Genomic DNA, 9,840 nt, shown 5'->3' with positions numbered 1-9,840 from the left:
ATCTTTTTTTGTTGAACTAACCTTTAAGATCAGAGTCAGTAAAGGACGTTTGTGAACAAATACACATTGCATTGCTCAGTGATAGTGAAAGAGTGGACAATGTTATTGTTACAGCTCTTCCAGACAATATTCAGGAGTGAGTTTATCCAATATGCTTCTAAATTGTCCAAGGTGGACAACCATTTAGAATTGTTTTTTGTTTGTATTTTTTTTTTTTTGTGAGTTTTAAATCCCAAATTGATTCTGTTCTTAGGCGTTTTACTGTGCAATAAACAGATTATTTATTTGTTTGTATGTTGAAATGACTTGACCAGCATGATTCAGACATCACAATGGCTATGACAACAAGCCTTCTTGATTGAAGAACTCAATTATCAACTTAAATTTATGTAAAATTTATCCACCAACTATGTAAAGTACGAATTTATAAAGTATTTCCATGTGCAGTTTCAAATATGGGTTGCATAAACAAGCATGGTTTGGAAAACAAAACATAACCTTTTTAAAGTAATTATCAGCTGATATGAAATTATCTAGTCATTTTAAATCTGCAGATTCGCATGTTCAGTCAAGGGCTTTTGGGTTCTAGTTTTACACGGCCACGGGTTTGGTCGTAGTTTCTTCTGCGATTGCCTCGCTCGCTCAGGTGAATTCTCTCATGCTTCTTCAGAGGCCCAGCGAACTTAAAGCTCCTCCCGCAATGAGAGCACTGCCACGGCCGCTCACCTGTGTGGCTGAGCATGTGGTTCTTCAGGTGAGACGAGTGCTTGTAAGTCTTTCCACATCTTTCACAGGTGAACGGCCGCTCGCCCGTGTGCACACGTTCATGTCTCTTCATGTTCCCGATCTGAGAGAAGGCTTTTCCACAAATCTTGCAGCGGAACGGGCGTTCCCCGGTGTGTATGCGCAGGTGGCACCTAAGCATCTCAGGTCCCGCAAACGTCTTGTGACAAAGGGTGCACGGGATCTTGAGCCGGGGTCTCTCGTGGTTGCGCTGGTGCTTCTTCAAGTCGAACATGTAGACGAAGGACTTGCCGCAGATTGAACACAAGTACTGGCGCTCTCCTGCATGATAACCTTTGTGTCTTCGGAGGAGGCTGGCATAGATGAAACTCTTCCCGCACTGGTTACACTGGTATGAGCGCTCCATGGAATGGTAACGGACGTGGATGGACAGCTTAAATGCAGTCGGGAAGCTCTTTTCGCAGTGAGGACACTGGTGCAGGTTCTCTGAGGTGTGGCATTCACGGTGAATCTTCAAGTATGAGCCCTGGGAGAAGCTCTTTCCACAGATGGTACACTTGTATGGTTTTTCGCCAGTGTGTACACGGATGTGCTTGATGAGGTCCGCCTTTTTGCGGAAGGTCTTGACGCACTGCAAGCATTTGAAAGGTCTGGCGAGTGAGTGTGTTTTGATGTGATTCGTCAGGAAGCTGAGGCACCTGAAACTTTTGCCACAGTCTGAACACTGGAACGGCCGCTCCCCAGTGTGTGTGCGCATGTGATTCCTCAGCAAGCACTCAAAACGGAACTCTTTGTGACACTCGGGACACGTGTGTCTTTTCTCTTCCTGCATTGTTTGGGACTCAGAAGGAGCGGCCGCTGCCTTTTTGGAAAGAGCGGCTCGAGGTGGACTGCTCTTTCTGTGAATGATGGACTTTACAGATGGTGGTCTTTCAATGACAGGAACGTAGATCGTCTCCTCCCTCACAATCTCAACAGGAGTTGGAGGCAAAACTGGTAGTGAGACACCCTTTCCAGTTAATTCGGAGATCCACTGCTCTAAGCTGACTTGCCTCACACCAGACGTTTCCACCATCTCGGATTGTTCTAGGAACTGCAGTTGAGTTGTCTCCTCTCCCTCGTTCTCAAACTCTGACACCACCACAGCAGAGCCATCGGCGGTGAGGTAGATCTGCTGGACTTCACAGATGCCCGAATCTTTCTCTTCACAAAGTGCCTCTTCTTGTTGGAAACCAGCCTCTGCTTCTTCAGAGTCAGCTATCGCTGTGAACTCCTCGCTGTCAGCTAAAGGCTCAGCCTCTTCTGTGTAACTCTGAGATGGGCTCATAATGGCAATGGCCGCGTGATCAGATTCTGATTGGTTCTCTGTGCCTTCTGATTCCATGATAATTGTCTCTTGAGCAATGGAAGTGGGGGGTTCCTCGTCTTCAATGGTAAGGGCAGGCGAGACTGTTTCTTGTACGATTGGATGAGGCAAACAAACTACTTCAGCTGTAGAAGGGATGGACACTGTACAGACCAAAAGAAAAAAACTCCTTGTAAAAGCATTAGAATATTTTCTAATAATACCGTTAAAACTAATACAGCTTTGTGTTTGTGGATATCTCACAAAAACATGTTCAGGTCACAACTTAAAGGTACAGTAAGCAATGTCTGAGAAATGCTGTTGAAAGTGGATCGGACCGAGCACCACAACACACTAGCCAATCAGCAGTAGGGGGTGAATACACTCACGATGGGGGAGGAGAGAGAGAGAGAGAGAGCAAGAGGGAAATTTGAAGAAAGACTGTAGAAAGAGAGATGTCTGAGAGACATTAAACAGAGAAAAATTCAGAGGAATATCACTGGAAAAAGACAGGTCATGCTATATGACTCGAATTCATATTAGAAAAGCTTTTCAGAGCTGGAGAGACCTGAGCGGGAAGAACTGAAACAGACGCCACGGTTGCATTTTTTTCTACTCCATTTGTGAGTAACATTGGTTTTGCTATGTTTTACAGAACCAAGATATACTGTTGTTGTAATGTTGGCTATAGTAACAGGACAGTTTTGAGTGTCATTGAAGCATTATTTTGCATCGCTTCAGCTATGATAAAGAGACATCCACTCTTGCATTGTGTGTTCGTGCATTTTGTTGGCGGAGCAATGAAGGGAGGTTGATTGCAAATATTAACAGTGTTTCTCAGAAATTGCTTACTGCACCTTTAAAATAATAAAGTTTTATATGAATTAAATATCTCAGTGTTTAATTCAGTTATTCAATACATGCCAACACATGTGGTACAGTAGCAACAGTAAAGCTCACTTTCAGTGATAACTCCCGGAGAGTGCTCATTGTTTTTTGCATGCAATCTTCTGGTTTTGAAGTGCTGGAGCACATCTTTAATCTCCACTGGATCTGAGAGTGGCTGCACAATCTCCTCCATCATCGAGAGGCCACCACAAAGCCGTGAGGCTGTCTGAGAAAGTCATCAGATTTCAGATCAGAGTTACCTTGAATTTAACAATGTCCTGAGCACTGCTAAGAATGAACAGAATGTTTTACCTGCTCTACTTAAGTTGTAACTGGACCAAAAAAAAATCTACATTCTATGTATAATGCATTATGCAATCTTTGAATGAGGACACACCTCTTTAAGGTTGGGTACTGGCAGCAGATCTTCCACTCGAGACAGGAACTCCCATGCAAGGCTCTGTAATACGGCATCATATCCTGAACCATATTCTACAGGGAAGACATGCTGAAGACAGAGAAACAGGTGAAACATGGAAAACCAATTTTCATGCATGATTTATTTCACAGAAAGATGAAGAGGAAAGATATTAAAAATACAGCAAACGACTAACCTGGATGAAATTCTCTTTCTTTTCTGTGTCCTCTAAAATGCCGTGGACCATTCTGATGAATTTGTTATTGATGATTTGACTTTCCACATCTTTCCACTGCATCAAATTTATAGCAAAGAAACAAGACACTTATTTTTTTGCAACAACTTGTTGAAATAGAATTTCTGTATATGGTTAGTGCAATTACAAAAAAAAACCCTCATACTTTATGTGTGAGATTTCGAAGAGAATCAAGATGTGCCTGAATGACCCACAGATCTGGCATTTTATCTTTCAAGCAAAGCTCCAAGATCACCTAAAAGAAAAAATCCCACGTTACATGTTCATATATATATATATATATATATATATGGATTTTGCTCACATAAGATTTACCTTTTTACGCAGGTGAAAGATAAGTTTATTAACCAGACTTCGACTCATTATGTCTGGAACGGTCTCTGTCACCAGCATTACAAATTGCTCCAGCTTCCCGTATTGTGTCACATTACGACGCTGAATCACCTGCCATAGAAACGCTGACATCAGCCGAAGAGGCGGCACGACCAGACGCAGGGCAGAGAGAGGGAGAGCTTGAGGGAAAAAGAGGAGAATAAAGATGGTGCATATAAATGTAAAGTGAGTTATATTATCAGTAGATAACATAAAGAGATCTTAATATTTCTGAAAAAGTTCTTGTGATGCACTAAATTGACATTCGAATGTATAAGTCGTATGTTTCAAAGAATTATTGTTCTTAGGAAGAAGTTAACTGTAAACTTTACTTGCACGCTGGAAACTTTAAATTTAAGAATGAAACTTAACTAAAACAACTTCAATTTTATTTGAATGACTACATACAACTTGTAATTAGTAATACAAATAGAACTATAATCAGAAAATGTATTTTAACTGTCATTATTCAGAATTAACACTATTTAGAAAAACTTCTCAACAATAATACAGTTTCAATAATTGCAAATGACATAACAAATAAGACCTTTCATTTACCAGGCCCTTCTTAAAAATATAAACAAGTGTGTTTTAGTTGTGGTAACTAGTTAGTGAGTAACTTTAATAGGATTGGTTGTGCTAGCTTCACTCTCTTAGCATTTAGCTCACAAGCTAAAAAATACTCACCCGCCTCGCGACTTTCTACGTTAAGGATCTCCATTATTTAAGGTTAGAATAAATCTATATTTGTATTTTAATCAAACTCTCAACGCTTTATGTCACTGACTCAAACCATAATAGCGGTTAAACCCAACGGCGAACGACTGTCGTGAAGTTGACCGAAGCAACGAACAACAACGCGCGAGCGGGATACCGGAAGTAGCCGGAAGTCAGTCTTTATTCCGCGTGTTTTTTTTTTATGTTTGGACGTGCACGACACACACCGCATCAGGTCTGGCGGATACAGTGTCCTACGTTGCCACCTGTTTTTTTTTTTTTTTTAAAGTGGTCCATTTATATCTTTGCAAGTGATTAAATGATACAACGCAATAGAGATGTTACGTAAAGCCCAGCTTTGTCAAACAAGGAATGAACTTAAGTGTAAGTACCATCAAACAGTGTAGCAGCAAATGCACAAAAAAATTAAGACAAAAGGACGTTGGCTGCATATTTCAGATTTACTGATAAAATAACTTGATAGCATTTCAAATGAGTTGTAAGATACAGTACCTACAGTTATAATGAAAACATTCATTAGAATTGTTAAATAGTCTCCAATCAACCACAATCTTGCATCTCTTCTCTCACGTTCTGTTCCCTCACTTTTCGGAGAGCCCATCATTGCCTTTCACTGACAGATGTCTTTTCTGAGAAGCACCTCTATTCATAAACACATTAATTTGAGGGATAAACATAAATTCCTCCTTCTGTGGAATGATGTTATGGCGGAGAAGGCTGGTGCACTAGAAAAGGGGAGTCACATTTCCTAAGCTTTTTCAAACGTCTGTTGAGCGAGATACTGCTCTATTAATATATTTTATAAATATGAATAATCATCACCATTAAGGAGGGATACTGAGTGTTTCCTCTGTGTGAATCTTTATGTGTGCATGCAAAAGGTCAATGTCTGGCTGGTGTGTGACAAAGAGTGAAGGATAAACAAAAATATCAACTGTTGATTAATTTTAAAATCTTTTTGTTTACATAATCAGTCCAAGCTATCTATATTATTGAACTGTTAATTTGGTTCAGTCAAGGTAAGTTGTTTGTCTAAACGAAATATCTTACAAAATTGTTCTTAATTTTTTAGAAAAAAAAGTATTATGGAATGGATCGTGTAATTTTGCTATAAGCTGTCAAGAGAGGAGGTTAGAGAATTTTGTGTTGCTTGAGGATGTTTCATCAGCTTACCTGAGTAGTGAGGCCTGTTAATTTTGTATTTTGCAGTTTTACATGGTTTGAATGAACGGGAGTACATGGACCACATCAGTAGAAAAAGTAAAGGTATGCAAATCTTCCTCCTTATGCTTGTGCTTAAATGCTTCAAATATGTTATTTAGACAAATATATAAATGATGCCTACATATCAATCATTATATTCTTAAAATAAAACAAATGGAATTAATTTGAATTAAATTAAACTGTATTACATTTGTATGCATTACATGTATAATTATTGTGCTATAATGTAAATTTATTATAAATGTAAAATGAATTATGTATTATAAATAATTTTTTTGCGAGCAGATGGAAAAGCAGCCTACAAGTCAGCATACAAGGGAACTCTTTCAATGCTGTTTAAATGTTGTTGTTGTTTTTTTATCCCAGAGAATGTGACAATCAATATATAAAATCTGTCCTTGAATATACACAAACACACATACTATAGCATGAATGAGTAGTGCTGAATATCTATAAGATTTAATCTAAAAACTAATCAATATCAGTGTTGTAAAGACATTGGATTATTAAAGGCCTATTAAGGCCACACATCAATCAAAACAGACATTTATGATCCTGAGCGGGGGCTCCTGCACCAGCAGAAGGAGATCAGGGTGGTGTGGGTTAACAGCATCATAGCCATATAATCACCAAACCTCCCTCCCCCCACATATTGTCAGAGACGCAGTACAGGCAGACGGCCACTGCAGCAGCAAGAGAATGTAAGAAATGTCGCAAATAAACATCGAAATACTGCAGAGAGAGGGCGGAAAAGCTGCAGACGAAGATAAGCCTGCCATGCGTTCATCCAAAGACGATTTATGGTGAAATGAGGGTGTGAATAGGCACTGGTGGGTTGATGACCAGCCATAAAGCATAGGAGGGAGCAATGAGGAAGGATCTATTCAAGTGAGGAGAAACAAAGGGAAGAGTAAAAGAGAGAGAGTGAAATGGTGGTAGATAAAGACGGGGCCATGAGCCCTGCACCGCCTTACGACTCGCTGCCAGCTCGGGCAAGTCCCTGCCGTACAAAGGAGTGGGAGCGAGAGTTGCACGCTACTCAAAGACTGTCTTCTCCTCTACGACCGGCTCCATCCTCTGTTTCCCGTCGGCCTTCAGCACTCCCTGGCTATCTGCTCTCTCCCTCCCGAGATTACGCTGACCAGCAGCAACGTCTTTCGTTATCGCTGTGCTCAGAGGCCTCGCTGGCGCCCCCTGTGCCTGCAGTTGGAGCTGCCCCACCGTGCTGCCGGGCGGTGGGAGTCATGCCCTTGCTGCGCCTTGCGCTCCTGATTTTCAGCTTCCTTTTTTGGGCAGCAGGCCTTGCGATCTTCACCCTGGGCATATGGGCGCAGGCTTCGTTATCCGACTACATGCTACTATCGGCGAACCGCTACCCTAGCGCGCCCATCATCTTGTTAGGCACAGGTGCTTCTGTGACCGCCTGGGGTTTTTTAGGATGCTTGGGAGTGGCTGCCAACCTTCCTTACCTTCTGCGGGTCTATGGCTTCTTCCAGTTGGTCACACTCATAGGTGGACTAGCGGCGGGTCTCTCAGGGCTCTTCTACAGGGAGGACATCGCTGAAGGTTTCCGTAGCGGACTTCAGAAAGCTGTATTGGACTATGGAGAAGACGAGGGCTGCGCAGACGCGCTTGACAGCCTTCAGAGGGCGCTGGAGTGCTGTGGCGCTGAGGGTTGGCGTGATTGGCTAATGTCCGATTGGGCTATCCAAGATGCTGTGTACTTAACTGGAAGTTTGGGGAATGATTCCTCCGCTGTATCTTTACCAGACAGTTGCTGCATAAAACGCAAAGGCTGCCGTAACAGACCGTTGCCAGAGAATGGAGGCAGGAACATTGAGCTAGCAGGGATTCATGCTCACGGTTGTTTCCGCAAAGTCTTCAGCTTGGTAAATGACAACGTCTTTCACATTGCAGCAACAGTCCTGGGCCTTGCTTTCATACAGGTGGCAGGTATAGCCCTTGCATGTCTGCTTGCCAATCGTCTTTTGCCCAGACCGCAAAGACAAGCCCGTTGAAATAAAAAAGCATTGTGAATTTCCTTTGCCTGGGCTTTTGTATTACTTGCTGCAGCGTCTTGAGTATAGATCAGTTTAAGAAACCAGTCAATGTTTTATGGACAAATGAAAAAAATAAAATAAATCCAAAATACTGCAAATATTTAGGTAGAGCATCATTTCAATATTTGCATTATATGATTGTTGCATGACTCTGAATGACTTGTGATTTTGTCCAGTGGTAATGCAAAGTAAAACAAAGTCAAGAGTTTTATGATATGAGATTGTTGAATTGTATCTCTTTGATGTTTGTAGACATTCCGTTTTATTCGATTACTGATTAAAATATTATGTATTAAAAATTTAGAAATTGTCTATATGCCTTGTTTAAAATGTATTCTGTAAATTGTTTTTCTATTAATAACCCATTAGAAATGTTACACTTGTAGACTCCATGGGGTTTCATTCATTAAGGTTTCTAAACTCTTTTCCTATTGAATGCTTCACTGGCAGATAATTGTAATTTTACATTTATTCTATAAATATTGTCACTTAAAAGAAAAAAATAAACAAAAATATGACTACTTTCTAAAAAAATGAATGTATAATAACAATATATAATTCATAATTGTGAATTGTTGCTTGCAACCCATTTCATTTAATATTCTGAAATGAAAAATATGCATGGCAGAATGTGTTTTTTATTTATTGGAACTGATTGGATCCTGAAAAATGTGCATTACGTATAATGGAGCCAGATTGAATGTAAGTTTAAGAAGCACCAAATTAAAAATAAATGAAAATAATATGAGAAAATAAAAATAACATATTTCAACTCAGCTGACCTTGAATGTGTCTGTCATGTAAAAAAAAAAAAAAGTTAAACAACAGCAACTATTTACTTTGTAGACTCGATCCACTTTTGAAACCATGTAGCTTCATCTGGCTGTGTGGTACATTTTATTGTTTATGTTTTGATTCCCCAAAGGTAGCTGACCGAACCACAATCTGCAATTTCAGACAAGCTTATTTATGAGGGTCTGTATTTCTTTATCACACCCCTGGCTGCTGCAATTACAAGCAAGTGATAAATCATTGGAATCTGGGACAGGCACTCTCTCTTTAATGACCTGCCACATTGTGGATTGAAAGCCACCTCAACCTGCGAACAACTATTAGATCCTTTAGATGACTAATTGTAAAATGTATTAAGCTACAGTAGTGATACTGCAGACGATAATAGGAAAAATATTTGAGATAGATGAACATAGGATGGATTTTGTTGTGGTTTTAAGCTAAGTGTGTGTGCATGCGGTGTTGAGCCAAGAATTATGTTATTCTTGAATAGAGCCCCTGCAAACGGTTCACAGTGCAATTGCAAGAAGACAAACTTTCATTAGTATCAGAATGCCACAAATTCTCACCCCACTACAAAGGCTACAGTTCAACAACGTTGCATTAAAAACACTGTCGATGGATTCATCACTAGAACCGGGCTCACGTGTTTTTATCGTGTCGAGCCGCAGTCGCGCTATCTGAACCGGCTCTTGGACTGAACGCAGACGAAGTTTTATGTGACCCGCACGGGGCATAATTTCTGAGCGGGTCTCGGGTGAGATTTAGGGCTCTGACTCAACCGCGCACTGCTACCACGGACACCAGTTCGGATCGCTGGCTGACGGTTGTGTTATCTGGGAGAAGTGAAGACAGGGAGACAGTGTTGTTTTTGTCAGGAGATGGCGCTGTAGTCCATGTTGTTACCTTTAAAAGGTGTCGAGTAAGAATTGAAGTGTGTTGAACCTGCTGCCAATTACTGGAACTGGGCTTGCTTGTCCAGCTTTTGGATTTGAATAAATCT

General features: G+C 40.7%; 2 protein-coding genes across 2 annotated transcripts; one reads left to right on the top strand and one right to left on the bottom strand.

Moving 5' to 3' along the window:
* Window positions 1-256: 256 nt before the first annotated feature.
* On the bottom strand, window positions 257-4,904 carry si:dkey-14d8.1 (zinc finger and SCAN domain-containing protein 12). Its single transcript, XM_056245222.1, has 7 exons — window positions 4,711-4,904; window positions 3,967-4,163; window positions 3,797-3,886; window positions 3,592-3,687; window positions 3,375-3,485; window positions 3,050-3,203; window positions 257-2,253 (listed from the first exon to the last, which is right to left on the bottom strand). The coding sequence occupies exons 1-7, from the start codon at window positions 4,742-4,744 to the stop codon at window positions 569-571; spliced, it is 2,367 nt and encodes a 788-aa protein (XP_056101197.1). The 5' UTR covers window positions 4,745-4,904; the 3' UTR covers window positions 257-568.
* A 1,410-nt stretch (window positions 4,905-6,314) lies between these two features.
* Window positions 6,315-8,840, top strand: LOC130079962 (tetraspanin-7-like). The gene has a single exon (XM_056245221.1). The coding sequence runs from the start codon at window positions 6,915-6,917 to the stop codon at window positions 8,001-8,003; it is 1,089 nt and encodes a 362-aa protein (XP_056101196.1). The 5' UTR covers window positions 6,315-6,914; the 3' UTR covers window positions 8,004-8,840.
* Window positions 8,841-9,840: the final 1,000 nt, after the last annotated feature.

The sequence above is a fragment of the Rhinichthys klamathensis genome, unplaced genomic scaffold, assembly GCF_029890125.1.
Source record: "Rhinichthys klamathensis goyatoka isolate OS25496 unplaced genomic scaffold, OSU_Roscu_1.1 h1tg000029l_1, whole genome shotgun sequence".
NCBI classification, from domain to species: domain Eukaryota; kingdom Metazoa; phylum Chordata; class Actinopteri; order Cypriniformes; family Leuciscidae; genus Rhinichthys; species Rhinichthys klamathensis.
This window is presented reverse-complemented; position numbering and strand designations above follow the sequence as displayed.